The sequence below is a fragment of the Phoca vitulina genome, unplaced genomic scaffold (genome assembly GCF_004348235.1).
Source record: "Phoca vitulina isolate PV1807 unplaced genomic scaffold, GSC_HSeal_1.0 scaffold30, whole genome shotgun sequence".
In the NCBI taxonomy this organism is placed as follows: Eukaryota; Metazoa; Chordata; class Mammalia; order Carnivora; family Phocidae; genus Phoca; species Phoca vitulina.
The window spans coordinates 2,283,025-2,302,113 of NW_022589733.1; the positions used below are offsets into that span (position 1 = coordinate 2,283,025).

Consider the following 19,089-nt stretch of genomic DNA (forward strand, 5'->3'; position numbering starts at 1 on the left):
TGGGTATGATGCACACATGGGCTCACTCCGGACAGTGCTGGCCAACTTTTCCTTTTGGAAACTGCTCCTGGTGCCCTCCCACAGGAACAGTGCTGGGCGTGGGCCCCCCCTGCCGCTGCACGGAAAGGGGCGGGGCGGGGAGGGGGGGACGGGGGGACGGGAGGCAGCTTCCTTCCACAGCTTCTCTGCTCTGCAGCCTGACAGCCTGGACCCAGGTCACGGGCCCTCGATTCTGTTCCCTGGGTGGGGGCAGGGGGTCCGTCTCAGGCACCATTCTGGCTGCCACGTCACCTCTGGGGAAGGTGACGAATCCTGGCCACGCAGATCTCTTAGTAGCCCCGTGCTCCAGCTCTTCCCAGAGACCTCAGAGGAGTGTGGTGAGGGTAACAAGACAGAACCAGGCGTGGCGAGTGCTCAGCACCAGCTGTCGGGGTCTGCCCACTCACGCATCCCGTGGCCACACTTCCCTCTCTCCCCTCCCTGGTGGTGAGATTGGGGGGCCCTCCTGGGTGCCTAGATTTTAGGAGCAGTGCCCTCTCTCGCTGGACTTCCATGGTCCTGTTGAGGCTCTGAAGGAGGTGTGGTCCACACTCCCAGTGAGTCGGCAGGGACAGAAGAGCATCCGGAATCTGGAGGACAAGCTCTTGGACCTTTGGTTAGGAGATGAGGGGCGAACTGCAAGGGTGTGACCAGTAGTGGGCGTCCCAGAGGGGCTACTGATCAGGGCCACGGTGATGGCTCTGAATGTCACTGCTGTCACGGACGCGTCACGGGTGTGACACACCTCTTCTGCACAGTGCCCCTGGAGTAGGACGTGTGGTTCCGTTACGCCCGTCTGACAGGTGGGGACATGGAACGGTATGGGAAGGTCTGACTCCGGACAGACAGGCCTGGTGTCTGCCCAGCCGGGGAACTGAACAAAGAAATTCACATCAGGGAATTTTCCAGACAGCCCCAAGAGGAAGTGGGGATGTTGAGAAGGAAAGCGGCCGCAGGAAACAGCCTGCTTGAAGGTGGGGGCGGCGCTCTCCTGGAGGTGGAAGGGAGTTTCAAACACATCAGAAACTGTCAGCCTCTTACCACCATTTTCTGACTGGGGTGAACACTCCTAAGTTCTGTTTGCACCAGTCTTTGGGATCTTTCTAAAGATATGAGCCTCTCCCGTTTAATCTGCTAAGTCTAGGGGCCGTGATATCCATTTTACTCAAGACGCTTGATTTCAAGTGTTGTAAACCCAACCTGAACTAGCTTTAGCAAAGGGAAGTGCGTTTCTCGATAGCTGCGGAAGGGCACGGGTGCCATCACGCTCCCGCGACACCAGCAGCCTGGCACCCCCGCCCAGGAATCTCGCTGTCCTGCTCCTACCTCTCTACCATAGTCAGCTTCCCCCTACGGCGGGAAATGGCCTCCAACAGATCCGGACATGACACTCCTCAGACCCACCAGCAGGGGGGTTAGGGCCCAAGGAGTGGCTCTGACTGGCCTAGCTTGGGCCGGGTATCTGCCCCTGGCCCACTCGCGGGCAGAAGTGAGAGCACACGGCTTGGCTCAGCCTGTCCGGGGCCCACCCTGGACCACATGGTGTGTTGGGAGCCTCGGAGGGAAGGGGAAAGCCAGGCAGACACCCCACCCGCGGTCTACCGCCGCGGAGCAGTGGAGGCCCTGGTGCAAATGCCGACAGTGTGACTTCTGAAGGCCTTATCGGCTGCCAGATACCGCAGTCAAGAAGGCACTGTCGTCCAGTTCAATTGAGCAGACGTTTATTGAGCACCTATTAAGTGCAAGGCACTGTGCTAGGTGCCATGGGAAATACAAAGAGTGAACACAGACGGTCCCTGCCCGCGAGGAGCTCACAGTCTAGAAAGGGAGGTGAGACACAGTGCACAATCAGCTGTGGTGACACCAGCCGGCGCGGCCAGTGCCAAAAGCCAGACACAAGTGCTGTGGGTCACAGAGCGCCATGGGGTTGCTTCTGGGCAGAAGCACGGGCAAGGGTACAAACAGGACGCAGGCTGGGCCTTTCAGGGGGAAGCCATTTGGGAGAAAGGGCATCTCTAGCCAAGGAAAGAGGTGCACGCAGAGGCAGGGGCCCACAGGTAACTGAGGAAGTGTGTGTGGGCTGCAGTGAGCGTCCGGCGAAGGGCTATTCCAAGTGGGCAGTCACACGTGGCCATGAGGCGGACGGCACAGAGACTACACTCGGGGACGGCTGAGCTTGGTGCTCTGGTCGCGAGGCACTGAAGATCACTGAACAGAGATGAGTGTGTGACCAGCAATGTGGTTTTGGAAGAGAAATCTGGGAGCACTGTGGAGTCTGGGAGGGAGAGGTGGGCTGACTGGTCAGGGGCCGCCACCCACAGACAAGGGTGGATGGAGGGGACTTTGTGGCAGGTGGGGTGGAGATGGAGAGTGAGGGACAGATGCAGGTGGAGGGCCTGGGGACTGAGTCTGAGGATGGCACAGGGCTCCCAGCTGAGCTAGAAACGTGTTCCTGCAGGGCAGGCCTAGCGGTGGGACTACAAGTCGCTGCCCAGGGGGTACACATGGAGCTAGGAAAGTTAGGGAGGACAAAAGCTGGAGTTAGTGAGCCCTAAGGGTGAGTGCACTTTCTCACCATGTGGTCCCCGGACAGCCTGCGTGGAAAACACCCAGGGAGCTTGCTGAAGTCTCTGATTTCCACGCTTTACTCCAGGGCCACCGAATAAACAGCTCTGAGGGCTGTGTCCAGTAACTGCAATTTTTAGTAAGAGCTGCCCTCCCCACCATGAGTTCCATGGCTGGTCCAAAGTTTTGAGAACCACCTGTCAAGAAAGAAAATCAGACTGGCCTTCCAGTAAAAGAGAAAGGAATGAAGAACATTTGGGAGGGAAATCTCAGAAAATGGGGAAAATAAGGGCAACAATATCAAAACAGTCTGGTCACTGAGTGTGGACATGAAGACTGAAGACTGAGAAAAGGCCTCTGAATTCAGCAATTTCGTGGTCCCCGGTGACTTCTAGACTGTTTCCAAGTGGTGGGATGAAGGCCAAGTTTGCCAAACAGGAAGAGTGGGAAGGTGAGGGAGAGCAGCAATACATGGAGAGGGTTCTTAGGAGAAATCAGGTGACGTTCTTATAGGGTCTGAACTGTAGTAACGGGGAATAACAGGGAGGTTGATCATGAAGAAACAAATGGCATGAGGCCGCGTGGCCGACGGAACAGACCATGATTAGGAGAGGACAGGGACACAGGAAGGAGGGCAGGAGGGGACATGGCAGTGCTGGTGGAGAGCTCCAAGTAGGAAGGCCACATCTCGGAGGTGCCAGGCTGGGAGCTGAGAGAGAACGGTGCCTGCCCAGGCCCAAACTCAGGGGGGCCCAGGGCCCAGGGCATTTCCTGTGATGCAGGAGGGTGCTTGGGAGTATGGCTTTCTCCGTGAATCGGATTCCACAAGGACCACAACAAGCCTAAGGAAGCAAGACCCCAGGCCTCCTCTCAGAAACCAAAAGCTGCAACAGGCCTGAGTCCCTGGCGACTCCGCCAAGCCACAGCTGAGCCTGCCAGACAAAGCTGAGCCAAAAACATCCAGGATGGCTGAGATGCCTTCCCCGTCTTCTCGCCCGCAGCCTACAGGCTCTCAAACACAGGCTACTGGACAGAAAGGTCAAACAAGGTTTTTTTCCCCCAGAGAAGGCAGCCAGGGCCTGGGGCAGAAGGCAGGCCCGGGAACCATCCTGAATCACCATCTACTTAATTCTCTAACCCTGGACAACCTCTCTCTGAGGAGCAGACACCCGCCGTCTACTGAACGAGGTGGCACCCCCTGCCTGGCCCCCTCCTTCTAGGAATGCCAGGGAGTGCAGGAAGCAGAGCCACGACACACGAACGCCCAAGGAGTTGCAGGAGGCGGCGCGTTGCTGCCAACACCACCAAGGTGGTTCAGGAATCGACTGCTGGGGGCAGACCACGAAGAAACATCTGAGTAGCGTCAACACTGAGCCTAGTATTAAGAGAAGGCTGAGAACAAGTAATGACTCTTTAATGGTTTGAAAATGGAGTTTTTAATTTTCAAGTTTCAGAAAGAGCTGTGACTTTCGTGTTATGTTGTAATTTATCAAGGGAAGTAATTAACCCACTTAATTTCCTGCATCCTTCCTTCCCATACCCTAGAAAGAGGAAAGGGGCAGGTAGAGCCCTCAGAAACAATACTAAGAATACAGAGGCTTAGATAACCCAAAGGTCAAGGGTCAAGTCACTTCTAGAGCCCAGGAAAACTATGGAACCCCCGGCCTAGCCAGCCCCACCTGGCGTCACCGGAGGCCCAGTCCCCTTCCAGGAAGACCTGTGTGGCTAAGCCTGGGCCAGCAAGGTTTACTGTTGGGTCCTCCTCTGCAAATAGGAGAAATACTGGATTGGCAGGGCTGTCAGACCAAACCTCAACCCAGAAGATCAGAGTCACTGCGAGACAGCCCTAGCCATCACACGTCTGCCACACTTTAACAAACCACCAGTTCTGAAGCCGAGGCACAGGGGCTGCGACTGAGTCACTTCCTGCCCACCTCAAGTCTCCCACCTCCACATCTACCGCTGGGTGGGGACTCTGGCCACCTGCCCCAAAGTGGCAGCTGACAACCAGTTCCTCGTTGGGAGGCATCTTAAAGGCATCGGGAGAGAAAAACATGATTGAAATGCAAGTCCAGCCACCTGGAGGACTCTGGATTCATCCCCTGAGGGAAGGAGGGGTCGTACACACGGGGAGGGAGCCTCCTGGGGAGCCACCAGCTCTGCTCACGGCCAACAAAGTCCCTTCACCGTGAAGAACAGACCGCCCCGAGTCCTCAGCAGCTGTTCTGGGGGCTGGGAGGCGCACGACCCCCAGGGCAGACACGAAACTGCCGGTGAGCAGCCTGGGAAGAGAACAGGTAGAAAATACAAAGCCCTTTGAAAGTCCAGAGAACAGTAAAGATGTTAAGTATAATTACCCAGGAAAAGAACTTCACTGACAGAATTTGAGCAACACTGAAAACACAATACCAAGATACCAATGCTGAGATAGACTCACTGGAAGGACGGCTGAGGAGAACACTAAAAAGACAAACACAGGATAAATAAATAAGGGGCTGAGCCCCCACGGCAGCTACTAATGCTATTTGTTGGCTTGGGTCATTCTTGAGAATAGAAAACCACTTTTTGGCAAAGCTGCACAGACTTCGCATGGAGGTTGTGGACACAAAATTATGGTAACAACGGGGCTCTTCGTGGATCTTCCTCACATCCCGCTATTATCTTCAGAGGCTAAGACATGACTTCTAGTCAGGCCAGGTATAGTGAGGCCTCAGCCTGGTGAACGTGTCAGAGCACTGGACGAGGAGTCCGGTTCCTGCCCGGCTGCTCCACAGCTGTGGACCTGGGCGTGTGTGGAGGCGAGCATGCTGAGCCTCAGCTCCCTCTTCTGCAGGGTGGGAGGGGAAGCAGGGTGGGTCTGCAGGAGTTCTAGAATTTCTCCTTGCCCTGACACTCTGGGAGTCTAACTGAGCCCTGGTCATTCACAATGGCTGGGCACAGGAGCCATCTAGTGGCACCACCTGCCCCCTCACAAGTGGCTCCAACGAAAGACCGATAGGAGCAAAACCTACTCCTAGGACTCTAATTCCAGGCTGAGGGCAGAGGAGGCTGGGGAGTGGTGAGCACACTTCATGTTAGTGGACGTTACATAGTCATCTCAAGAAAATATACTTTAAGAGATCTTGCTTTCCCTAAAAAAGCAACTCTTTTTTTTTTTTTATTTAGAAAGGCTAATCATATCCATTTGTCAATATTTTCAGCTTTAAGGAAAATAGTTTAAAAAACATAAAAATGTAAATACACTCAAGAGTAACTGCTATTAAACAGTTCTGAACAGGCAGAAAATGTACTTTCCTTTTACAGAAAATGTTAAATCTGTAATAGCAGCATAATTTATATATAGAAAAAGCTGGTTTTGAAAACCCAGATTTTTTTATACACAAAACATCTGTTTTCTTTTCTATACACTACAACAGAATTTCCACTGGGAAATCGGTCTCTTCACATTATGTCGCTTCCTGCTGCCACGTGCAGACACAAGCTAAAGTGTGACCTTTAGTCCAACACCATGGCAGACAGTGCATTCAGGTCTTTCATGTACGGATGGGCTGCAAGGATCTGGTCGATTTTCAGTCTTTGCTCAGAGTCAGGGAAGATCTTCAGAAGGGCTTCCCTCAGCTCGCTGGTTTCTGCAGGAGACCTCTGTGCCGGCATGGGCACGCTCTGCTGCATACTGGGAAGGCTTGGCAGAACTGGAAAGCGGGGCTGCTGAGGAAGCCAGTGGCCGGGTGGAGCGCCCTGAAGCCGGGCCGGAGGCTGGTGACTGGTGCTGGCTGCCTGGGTGCCAGGGACTCTGAAGCTGGGGTCAAACATGCCCACATTTGGCAAGGCATTGAGTAGGGGCTGCATATCTCTGTGAATAGAGTGAGTCTGGTGAGTTGGGTTATAAGAGAAATGAGAAACCTGTCAAAAAAGATCTGCTGGTGACCTTGAGGCTGTGCTGCTCCACGGCTTCTGAAGGCAAGCTGCCCACAGAGGGGTCCACGGGGCTGGCGCCTACACCACCTCCCGACCGGTCATGATGGGGAGTGACAGCTCTTCACCAGCTGCCCCACCCTCCCAGGTCTGTAGCTCCGAGAACTGACCCCAGCCAACTGCTGGCCCTAAGCCTGGGTTTGCCAGAATCACCTGGGAGCTTTCAAGAGACACAGATAACAGGGTCTCACTCTTCTGGAGACTCGAATTCTGTGTGGGGCCCCGGCTGGAAGGGCTTAGAAAAAGGGACTCCTCTGGGGAGAGGAGCCACTTCCGGTTCCGGTAGGCCCCCGGTCTGGGCGAGGTGCTGGCACCCACAACCTCTATGTTCATGGGTGTGAGTGTGTGCGTGTGCGCGCATGCATAAAGGGCATATGTCTCATTAAGAAGCTTCCCAGGTGACTCGGACTTGCAGGCGAGAAATGGGCTGGCTGAACACTTTTCCCAACTTCAAAAGCTTAACTAACTGGAATTCCAAAGTTAGACCCTCTGTGAGGGGTTGTTATTAACTTCTTACTCAATTAGTTAACACACTGTAAAGAGCGATTAGGTGTGCAGGCAGGACGGACCCTGCTGCCAGGCTGCTGAGGTGTGGAAGGAGCCAGAGAACGCTCTTTCCATTAAGTCTGACCCATGGGCCTTGACGCTTGCACACAGGCACCGGGTCTTAAATGCCCAGCGGAGATGCAATGACACTCAGCAGATGTTAAAATGGCCGCCATTTCCTTGGTGTAGGTAGAGAAGCAGAACCTTGGGAAGTAAGCCCTCATCTATATAATAAAACCCAAAGGCTCAAAAGAGAAATGATTTCTAAGACCAGGGAGCTGAAATCTCGCTGGTCTCCTCTGTAAAAGTACCTCTGTGTGAACTACCCCCAAATCCAACCCTAGAACCCCAAAGGGATCCGGTTATAAATAAAACAGATCAGCTGTCACCGGGTCATACTGTATGCCAGCTGGGCACACAAATACTCTAGTTTAAACAATGTCCATTACCCGAGAATTCTGAAAACAGAAACAACCACTAGCAACATATCTTTAAAAAAACAAAACAAAAACCCAAACTACAATAAAGAAAACCTAAACTATCAAATCAATTTCAGATGAATATGAAATACTGGCTTCTCCATCCAGTGGAGATAAAGAGTCAGTTCCCCAGGTAGTGATTCCTGAATAGTAAGTAAATTAATAGGAGCATAACAAATTAAAAAAGCAAATGATTTTGGAAAATGAATACAGAAGGATATTCACACGTACAAAACGAACCTAAGTGGCATTTGCTAATAAGTGAGCGCCAGCAAAATCTGCTTATTTTTTTTAGACCTACAGAAAGTTTGGCTCCCATCCTCTCCTAGGATTAAAAACAAAAGGACCACAAATGAAAATCTGGTCTTCAAGGTGTGTGCTTGATTAGTTTTCAAATATATTACACCAGCACTAAGTCTAAGGCTAATAAAAATTTTAAAAGTGCCATCTTTAGTCCTTCAGAGACATCACTTACACTAAAGCACAAAGAACTGAAACAAGTCTGTAAATACAAAACAATGTGAAAAAGCAAATACCTAAGGAAGACTTCCTTCCGAAGAAAGTCTTCTAATCGAGGTCCGCTTCTTCCCAGAGGGTCATCAGGAACCATAAATATGTCCCCAACGAAGGTATACTGAAGCAATCTACAACACAGAGTATGATTACAATGCTGGAGAAAACATGAAGCTTTTATTGCTGCAGGAACTGAGAAGAAAGTAGCAGTGGCCACCTAATTCCAAGGCAACAGTCACCTATAAAATCATAAGGCTGCTTAATCGCCTAACGGAAAAAAACAACATCCAAGTTAAACCATCTGTATTTCTCTCTTGGATACAAATTCAATAAAGTAGTTGGCCCTCACATTTCTTATTGAGACTTACAGATTTTTTTATCTGGGCTTAGGAAGCAGCTTCTCCTAATACAACTTTGAAAACAAGATTTAAAGACTGTCAGCTTAGGACACAACAGGGGCTCAACAAAGGTTTTACTTTTGTTTTGAATAGTTGTGTCTACAGGCAAACCCACTGAAGGAAACCTCTTAAAACAACAAAACAATATGATCTATGAGGACAGAAAATCTGAGATCAGTTCAGCATGATTTAGTAAATCTGGGCAAGATGTAAAAAAAAAAAAAAGTCAAGTGCTTGTTTTTGTTGTCTAGACCTTGGTTTCTGCCTTGTTTTGTGAGTTCTAAAAGAAATGGGTTGGTACAGAAACATGAGTCCTGACTGCATTTAGACCTTTCATACACAGATGAGTGTCCAATAAATACTGACAATGAGTCCAGGGCAAAGATCCAACAGAAACATGTCCTAGAAGATTGATGGCTTGTTAACTGTGCCCAGAAGGTCAAAGACCAATTCTCAGTTCAGCTCTCACGAACAGCTTATTAACAGCATGTGAGTCAAAATGCATAGAGTAATTAACTCACACCTGGGCACTTACAGCAAAGAATTATTTTCTAAAATCCTCTAATGATTTAGCAAAATACAAGTATCAGACAAGGGGCAACTGTGAAACCCCAACAGAGGTAAATATCCAGTTATACCTGTTACATACTACTTATACACAGCTCAAGGTATGCTGATTTATGTTTTTAGATTTGTGGCATACGGGCCTCCTCCCTGGCGCCAGCACAGACTGTTGCTGTTACGTAACTCGATCAGATGATGCTTGTTAACAAGAAGTCCTGGAAGCCAGTGTTCACTGATCTTCAGGCAGGTGGACATATTCAGAGTATCATCACAAATAAAACACATCTGTGAATGCTCAACTCTTGACTTTATTCTGGATGATATTCAAACACGTTTTCAATATAGATGAGTAAACTATGATGGTAAATGATCAAGAAAAGCATCACAGATTAAAAAGCACAAATACTCTTCCCACTCCCAAGAAGTGAAAACTCAATCAGCAGGTTGATTTTGGTTCCATCCGCTTACTGGAATCACAGCGCTGTCATTAAACCCACCCTTCGTATTTCATGGCTGAATCAAGCACGGACACCCAGTGAGTTGCCAAAGTCTCCCCCAGCATCAGGGCAAAGCCAAGTTAGGAGGCCATTTCTGCTCCACTACACTGTTAACAAGAGTTAACTACGCCATAAACATGTGCCTCTTGCCTCCTGTCAGGGAACACCGGATCTCTCGAAGACCCCCTGCAGCCACCACAGCATGCCCACACATCACCTGCTGGTTTTGAGGCTTTGTACTGGGACCCCCACTTACCTAGAGGGGCCAGCCATAGTCTTGGACGGGGACGGGGAGGATAGTCTTACGATACTTTGGTTCCCTATACTGCTTTCTGCAGGGCCAAGGTGGACACCAAACAAAACTAAACAATAAACAACAAAAAACACTTAACCAAAGACAAAGAAGAAAATATTACCTTTTTGTAATAATTTCTCTCCAAGAGAGTGACTCAGTCACAAATTCTCTGAAGTTATCATTTGTTACAATTATGCCACCAGTTTTGTCCGCTAAGTGTAGTAGAAACCTATAGTAATATAAGAGGTTAAAATGGGCAAGCAGGCATTCCTGGCTTACAGAAGCTATGTTATAAGAAAACAGAAGGATTTCCTCTTCACAGGAAAATCACCAAAGAATTTAACTATGGCTAGGAGGTAGAAAAGTTAAGCCCTTGTCAGCTGAAGATCAATCTGAAATATTGAATACCTCTGAAATTATTAGTGTAATTATAAATGAAGGTTTGGTTTTCATACAGTATTATTCTCTTTTTAAAAATGATCTCAAACATGATTTACACATTTTTCTAGAGAAGTTGTATTATCATAGATAGTGGTCATCAGATGATGCACAAGGACTAAAGTCAAGAATAAATTCGAGGTGACAAGCCTGTGAAATCACTCTTCAAGTTTTGGTTGCTAAGCTATAGTACTCTGGTTCTAAGATTAGCTGCTTGGTACAGTCAGCCTTGCATCAAAAAACAAAAACAAAAACCCACAGGTTCACATCTTCGGCTCGGACTTGAGATGTCTAGAACTATCATTCTGTTTAGCCCCAGTTATAGATCCACTCGAATGCCATTTATGAGAAGCTGCACTGGTGATACGGAAGGGTAAGAATTCAATACTGAGAATTCTAGTTCATCGCTGGAGATTATTCACGCTCAAACCCTCTTAATGAGAGATTTGTGAGGATAATAATATTGAGTTTTCTCCCTTAGTCAGGGAGACCGCATTTGTCTAAGGCAATGTAGACAAAGACGACAGAACAATACATTAAGAGAATCACTACAATAGAAGGTGCAAACAACTGCTTTTATTAGTGATAGTGAATACTTCAAAGGAATTAAAAAACAAGCCTCATTAATTTCAGAGGTCTTAGGATGCCTTGGAAAGTATGAATTAACACTTTATTAATGAATATTTTATAAACTACTCCTAGCTGGCATGACTTGTAAGTGGTGAAGTTTGCTCAGAGGCACTAACAAAAATAGTAAGGCATTCTGAGTGCATGTACTATGAATCAAGACATAGATCCAGGTCTGCTAAAAACCCAGAGTCATAAATTAAGCACAAGCTTATTTAGTCTGCATACTCGCACATGCCTTGAAATTCTGCAGGTGTGCAGCTACAGTGTTAGAGATCTGAAGGTTCTTCACGAGCCCAGCAGCCCTCCTGCCCCTCCACCCGAGTACTGCAGGGTCTGAGGCCAGTATCACAGAGAGGAGTGGGACTGGTCTCCCAGTACTTTCTCAGCCCTGCCCCACCCTGACGTGCTGTTCTCCTTCCACTTCCTCTCATGCTATTTTCTCACATCACCTCTGATTCTCCCCATCTGATCTGGTCTTTCATTCCAGCCTGGAGAAGGGCAAGGGGCTGGCAAGGAGAAGGCCCTGTGGACCTTTTGCTGAAGGAATGCCCGTCATCCCAAATCTGCGCCCCCCCTCCTGAGCCCCTCTTTTCATCTCTCACCCATCTGACTATCATTCACTAGTTTGGGTTATAAGCCAAGCACTGTCTTCAACGTGGGGGGACCATTTTGGCGGAATACTGAGGCAAAACCACCAGCACATTCTAAGAGCTTCAGGCCAGAACACCATAATGGGGGTGAATGCAGGAGTGGAAAGAAGAAGAGGCCACTACTTAGGTTCCCAGATACTGGTAGGTTTGCTACTACTGACTTCCCTCCAAAGAGAAGGGTTTGAAAAACTGGCTGTCGTGCCACCGGTCATATTTGGGACCTTCTCTTATTCAACCACAACAGAACTCCCCCCTATTATTTATTTGTGTGCCTTCTTCTTTAGATCACAAACTCCTTACTGCAGGAAATGTGTCTGAATCATGTGTGTTCCCAGAGCCTAGCTCTGTGCATTGCACTTGGTTGGTGCTCAGTAAAGCTTTTAGAAAAAAATGCAAAAGGTGCAGATTAAAGCCTACTGTCTCCAATGCACTAACACCTGCTTTCTGAGTGACACACCAACCTAAGAAATGCAGCTTACTCCTATCACACTTTGGGTCAGCTGAGACCATCTTTTATGACATGGAAGAAATACTGAGGGCTCAGGTATGACAATGACAAACTAAGTCACTGGCCAAAATCAACCAGCAGGAGATAGATAATGTTTGAAAAGCATTCTTGAGGCTGCCACACTAAGACAAGACAAACTCTACTGGAACATTACTTTTAGTATGCATCAAAAAAGAGAACTCAGTATCTGCTCTACTTATGGATTCTCAGTCATGTTTTACTAAGAAACAAACAAACAAATAAACAAACAAACATTCTAACCAAACAGATTTTAGGTAATGTTCCTAAACCCATATAGCAAAAAAAAAAATAACCCACTGAGTATATAACCTTAGTGACCGTAAGTATTAAAATTCTCAAACCCCTTGATCTATTAAGCCCTCCATGCAGGGGGCACAGCAGCACCACAAACTGTCCAATGGAGCAGGTGGTGGGCTCCTCAGCACCCCGCACCCACCTCGGGAAGGAAAACAGCCTTTCGTACCTGTCATCATGAGAAGCAATTCTTTCTCCAAAGACCATCCGGGCAGGAGTTAAAGATAATATTCCAAGCTCCTGGAGCTGGGTTAAGAAGTGCTGTTCTGTTCATGGAATAAGTTGAATACACATTCAGAAAAAGGCTATCCTTCCAGATGTTTAAATAAATAAAAGTACCCCAAATGTTTCACTTGGAGAGTTACGAAAACCTTTACTGACTCAAGAAGACTAATTCATTGGGAAGGGGAAAAAAAAAAAGCAACATATATACTAAGGCAAATACAACATAAAAACTGATCTTAGCTATTTTTTTAAATATAAAAAAGTTCAACTCATTTGCTCCTGAAATTAAGAGTAAGCCATAAGCCTGTATTTAATGAACCCTACCATCCAGAACTTTTTCACACTCACATCACAAGCAGTAGGACAGAGAGACTGATGACACAAGTCCCAGAAAGAGGGTAGGGTGGGGCAGGAAACAGGGCTGGAAGCAGAGGGAGTGGCAGGGACACTCAGCTCTGCCCCATCCCAAGGAAGGCCTGTGTGGACCCCATTCCAAGAGTATGTCAAAATATCCCTCTAGCTGGCACTGTATCCAACCTCTCTGTTATCTGCATGAACCTTTACTGATTTTCATGGGAGTGGGTCATGACAGAGAAGAAAAGAGGGTCAAAGCCAAACTTTAGAAAACCAGTCAATGGGCAAAAAGCAGCTAAAAGCTCAGGGTAAGAGAGTATCCCCTGCAACGGTACTTAGCACTGGCTTGGACTGAAACCCACCTGCCCCCCCCGCCCCCCCTCCAGTGTTTTACTGTCCTAGAGATGCACAGCATGGAGGGCTCACAGGAGGGGTCACAAGACCCTCTCACAGATCCTATTGCAAAAATTAGTGGCTCTGCCTCAGTCCTCAAGCACCCTCAGTTAAGACAAATACACTCCCCAGGGGCGCCTGGGTGGCTCAGCCATTAAGTGTCTGCCTTTGGCTCAGGTCATGATCCCAGGGTCCTGGGACCGAGCCCCGCATCGGGCTGCTTGCTCAGCAGGAAGCCTGCTTCTCCCTCTCCCACTCCCCCTGCTTGTGTTCTCTCTCTCGCTGTCTCTCTCTCTGTCAAATAAATAAATAAAATCTTAAAAAAAAAAAAAAAAAAAGACAAATATGCTCTCCAGAATGAGGGAAGTTGGGATACTTGAGAAATGTGTGGTCTTACCATTTCCACCTCAACAGTGACTAAGTTTCACTTCCTGTTTAAGTGCTGTGTGAGCTCTGAACTCACCCTTTCTCCTCCCAATCTACCCTTTGTGTCTAGGCCCGCTGCTGTGTCAGGCTGCCTGGCATAGTCTCACCACTCCTCCTACTGTGACCTAAGAAACAACCTTAGGTTTCTATGGACTACTGCACAATTTGCTAAGTTCAAAGCTCTCATATGTGGCCTGCAGTCAATCATGCAGTACTGCACAATTAACAGGCATAATTTATATTAAGCTATTAAATAGACTGCTCAAAACCCACTCTATATGGGGGTTCCCAAATTTATCAAGTGACCATTTTAGAAAAGATTATTTAATGGGGCAGAAGCCCAGACTAATGGAAAGACAGATTTAACCTACTTTTTAGAAAGTCAGGAAAATTTTTGTAATGTATAATGAACTCTAACCTAACTTTCTACATAAACAACTATGTTACCTTTCCATCATTCCCCCAAGTACTTCTTATGCTGTAACACACTCCAACTTATGTTCTACTGGGTGCAACAGATTTACCATTTTGCTTTTAAAACTGCTGCCTAAGGCACATGGCCCTGCTCTAAGTAGTATGTGCTGCAATTAAAAGCCAACTCATTAAACATCTAGAAAAGGAGAAATCTGAAAGGATCAGTTTGCCTCACCTGTGACATTAGGATCACGTCTTGTTCTCCACTGTGGGACAAATACAGTGATGTTTCTGTTGCCAAGCTTCCAAAAATATTCAACTGCAATTGCAATTCCACGACAAGAAAAGAACTTTTTCAGACCATGGCTAGAAGAAAACAAAATTTATTTCAGCTTAAAGTATGTTAAAGTTTCACCATGAAAAAGTGAAAAGGTGAACTCCATATACAACAAAAACAATTACAACAAAATTCCCTTTAATACTCTTTTACATTCTTTGGCATCAAGTTGCATAGTTTATGACTTTGCAAAGCCAAGACAGAAGCCTTTGCATGACATGTGATTCTTAATAGCTTTATGATTTTTCTTGCACTTTGTTTAGTTAATTTAATTGAATGTGCTATTGGGACAGAAGGCAGTTTGAGCTTCATGGTAATACTTGTTTATTGCACTTTTTATTTCTGTTTTTGTTTTTTTTTAGAGAGCCCATTCCAAAGAGTCCTGCCTGGTCACTGACCTCTAAGAATATTTTATATATTTTATTAAGAAACTTGTTGCTGGGGGTACCTGGGTGGCTCAGTCGGTAGGGCGTCTGCCTTCAGCTCAGGTCATGATCCCGGGTCCTGGGATCAAGCCCCGCGTCGGGCTCCCTGCTCAGCAAGGAGCCTGCTTCTCCCTCTCCCTCTGCTGCTCCCCCTGCTTGTGCTCTCTCCCTCTCAAATAAATACAATCTTTAAAAAAAGAAAAAAAGAAAGAAAGAAAAAAAGAAACTTGTTGCTGAAGCAGAAGTAGACAGGACTCTCCCATGACGTGGTCCTCACAACTTCCAAAGGCTGCAGATGCCTCCAGCTCCAGGGCTCCATACCCTTTCTAGGGAACTGTGAAACCTACTCAGTTTACAGCTTCCCGGAGATAGGCTGAGGACATGATTCCAATGGAACTATCTGGGGGCCATGGCAAATGATTTTACTGAAGGAAGCAGAAAGTGCCGGGAGCAGATGCAAACAAACAAGGAACATTACAGAACGTAAGTCAGGGTATGATTTTCTGTAAAGGGCCAGATAGGCCTTGCAGGCCATATGGTCTCTGCCGCACCACTCAAGTCGGCCAAGTGGAAATGAATGAGGGTGGCTGTGTTCCTTATTTACAAAAACAGGTGGTGGCCAGATTTGGCCCACAGTTCGCAACCCGTGGTATAGTGGATTAAAAGCTGACCCCACCCAAAAATGTGGTAACAAATTTCAAAAGAAACGAGTAAAAATATTTAAATTGTATTCTCCCACAGTTAAGTAAAAGTGGAGATTCTTAAAAAAGGGTTTTCAAAGTTTGAAATTTTGTAGGTGGTAATCCATTTGTCTAACCATGAGTATTAGAAAGAAAAAAAAAACAACCCCCCCAAACTTTGAAGCTACAGTTTATGCAATGAGCATAATCTATCTTACTATTTCAACAGTCACTGAGGTTCCAGTGACAGGAAATCCTGCATCTTCAGTCCTGTCTTCTCTTCATGTCTAGTGTCTCCATGTCAAAACCACCTGGTGGAGAATTCCTTCACTTAAAATTCCTGCCACCTCAGGCACAGTGTGTCCCAAGTCAACCCCAGGCTCTCCCAATTCCCATCCCTCCTCAAACTCGTTAGACAGACCCTGAAATGCAGCCATGAGGCCTTTGATCCTGCTCAGGGTCTTTACTGGCAGGATTCCTCTCGACAAACTCAGGGCACGGCTTCAAGGTCCCCTCCACACCCGACTAGTCAGGAGGGATCTAGCCACCACCATGTGTCACCACACTCATTTCTGGCCACGTTTGCTTGCCATCTCCCTCTTCCTGGGCAGTGAGCTTTCTTTTTGCTGCAATCTTTGTAGACCTTCTCTTAACCTTCCTCCAGTGCCTCGGGACTCAATTCAGACCCTCTTCTATGAAGCCATTTCTAGAAACAGGCCCTCAATCATCTCTCCTCTTTCCTGTCTTGCTATCCTGTACTGTCCACTGGAATGACAGAATTTAGGAGATGGAACGGAGTTAGATTCCTGTTAGATAAAAAGAACGAAAGCCCTGAGAGGCTGAGCAACTTTCCCAGGCTGCACTGCCACAGGGTGGTTGCGCTGGGATTATTCAGGCTTCCTTATTCCTGGGCCCTTCCTACCATCCCACAGTGGGACTGTCCCCACCTAAATCTATATTCTCACGAAGCAGGAATGGGCTGGACATTCAATAAACTTCTAACACGCAGAAGAGCAGCTCAGAAACTCCTCCTTTAAGAGGCTAAAGCCCACGCTCTTCTCAGTGAGTCACAAATAAGAGACTGCACGGGCATCAGCTTTGCTCCAGAAAACACATGCAAGTAAACCCATTCTCCATGAAGTAACTCAGCAGTGGTTTGTTTATCTCAAAGCATTCAAAATATGGCAAGAATGTAGCAACAGGACATCTGTTACTGGAGAAAGGCTAGAGGTAGTTTTTGTAGGCGTCATCTTTTTAAAATATCTTTAAAAATCATTCTAATTGCTTAACAGCAAGAACACACCCAGAGTTAATGTCAACCACAGCCTGAACATGAAAATCCAAAATACAACAGCCTACTGGTTCTTAAAAAAACCAAGGGATATGTATGTTAGTTAAGTCTGAAAAGAACAATCCTTGAGAGAAATGCACTAAAAAAGCTTGTCAAGTTTGGCTTATTCATCAGCTACAAATGTGTGCGAACTTCTTCTCTCCCTATAAAGCTTTTGACTGCAAAAGTTCAAAGTGGGTGGAACCCAGCTCCGTCCCACTGGGTCTCGGAGAAAAATGAAGGGAAATTCAAGTAGATGCAATCCCGCTGCCCTGTACCACACTCAAACTTAGACCGGAAGAAATGGCGTTTCCAGAAACATTAGCTCTATACTAATTTCCAGTGTTATCCTCAGTGATAAGATCAAATCACTATGGATACCCTGAAAAATCTTGAGAGCTGTTTTAGGAATAAAAAGAGCAGTTCAAAATTCTAGTGGAAAACACAGAGTTAGACAGAAAATAGAACTACACAAGAAAATCAAGTGGAGCCAAGTTCGTGTCCTCTAAGTAATATGGAAGGTCCCTGCTGCTTCCCACTTCAACTCCCCCACATCCTGGCTAGGCAGAAATGCGCCTCCTCACCTCCCTGCAGTCAAGCCAGAGGAACTTGTTGACAGGTAGACCCAGACCAACTGTCTATTTAGACTCAAAGACAAAGGATTTACATACCGTAACTCCTCCTCTACTTCTGAGAAGACCAAAGCTCTGGGGCTTCCAGCTCCAAATGCACCAATGAACAGATAATAGGCCCGAGAGGCCAGGTGTGTGGGCTTTCAAGGGAGATTTAAACTACTGTTTCATGTAGTTGGAAACAAGTTACATCATCCAGTTGTTTTCCATATTATAGCAGGCAGTAAACTGGAAGGAAGACTGTCCCAAGCAGAGAGGAGATGGGCAAGATACTTGATTAAAAACTCACAGCAGTGACAGAACCAGACCGGGCAGTGTGGGGGAAATGGTTAAAAAAACCCTTTTGGAGTTACCCTGGGAAAGAGTCATTTCCTTCTATCGTTTCCACTTAATAAAAATTAGCCATGGGACCCTGATATAGAAGACTAGCATGAAAAAAATGTTTAAAATACATAGTGCTGGCAAGAGAAGGGGCAAACCTCATCTACACGGAAAATTATCTACCCAGATAAGTCAGGTGTCCTAATGCTGAAGTTTCAAACTGACCGAGTCTGAGTGTTATCTAGCCACTACTGTGATGTCTAGCCGTGTACCGCAAACAATTTCCATTTACTCATCATTTGACTCATTCATGGTGACAAGGGGAAAAACCAAGTAAAGATATGCATGATTAGCAGCATGAAGTGGGTATTTTGGAATTTCTCACAGTGTGTATGAATTGCAGACAGCACGCTGGATAGACTAATATAATAAAGGACTGGCAGAAACCCAGGGATGGGTAGGTCTGAGCTGCTGAGTAGGATCAAACCAACAAATCCTATTGTTTAAGGGTTCAAATTTCATTTTTAACTACTTCCCCAACTAGGTGGGTCAAATAAGTGAGGTTTACTCAGCAATGCTTAAGCAACTCAAGACTTAAGTACTCTATATTGCCAAGGCCTGAAAATTCCAACCTCACCTTCTATGGGAGGAGGCAGGATGTATGATGGCTCTGGGAGCCTATGGGCCCACATCTCCTATCTGTGTAATCTTGGACAAGATTTTTAAGCCATTTCATGTTATATAAAAGTATAGATCATTTTTATCTCACAAATCAGTGTGAAGATTACATTTTAAAAGAGAAAAGTACCTGACACATAACAGGTGTTTCAGTTTTAAGATTCCAAATACTTGCTGAAAAATCAGTCAAAATTTAATCTAAATCGATCACTGGAATAGGAAGTTATAAAAGAGTGGTGAAAAGTCATTTTAAAAATCCTAATATTTCTTAAGTCTTTAGTTCATTCATTCATTCATTCAACAAAATGTTACTGAGTGCCCATCATGTGCAAGCAGCATGGACCTTGGGGGTATTTCAGGGAACAGGACACATATAAATCACTTCCTTCATGGAATGTACAATCTATAATTCACATTTACTATCAAAGCGATTTCAAATAAGGGTTGATTTTTTCCCAAATT

The 19,089-nt window shown here is 46.6% G+C and overlaps 1 protein-coding gene across 2 annotated transcripts in view; it reads right to left on the reverse strand.

Moving 5' to 3' along the window:
* Positions 1-1,400: 1,400 nt before the first annotated feature.
* The window catches only part of N4BP1 (NEDD4 binding protein 1), a 48,919-nt gene continuing 31,230 nt past the window's right edge, over positions 1,401-19,089 (reverse strand). The window contains exons 3-7 of one of the 2 annotated variants that reach the window (XM_032424182.1): positions 14,460-14,590; positions 12,582-12,678; positions 9,993-10,100; positions 8,141-8,248; positions 1,402-6,457 (exon numbers count right to left, since the gene is read on the reverse strand). In XM_032424182.1, coding sequence (XP_032280073.1) covers positions 6,100-6,457; positions 8,141-8,248; positions 9,993-10,100; positions 12,582-12,678; positions 14,460-14,590 — 802 coding nt within the window. In that variant the 3' untranslated portion in view covers positions 1,402-6,099. Of the gene's footprint in view, positions 6,458-8,140; positions 8,249-9,992; positions 10,101-12,581; positions 12,679-14,459; positions 14,591-19,089 lie in introns of both variants that reach the window. The other variant, XM_032424183.1, reaches the window with a different exon arrangement.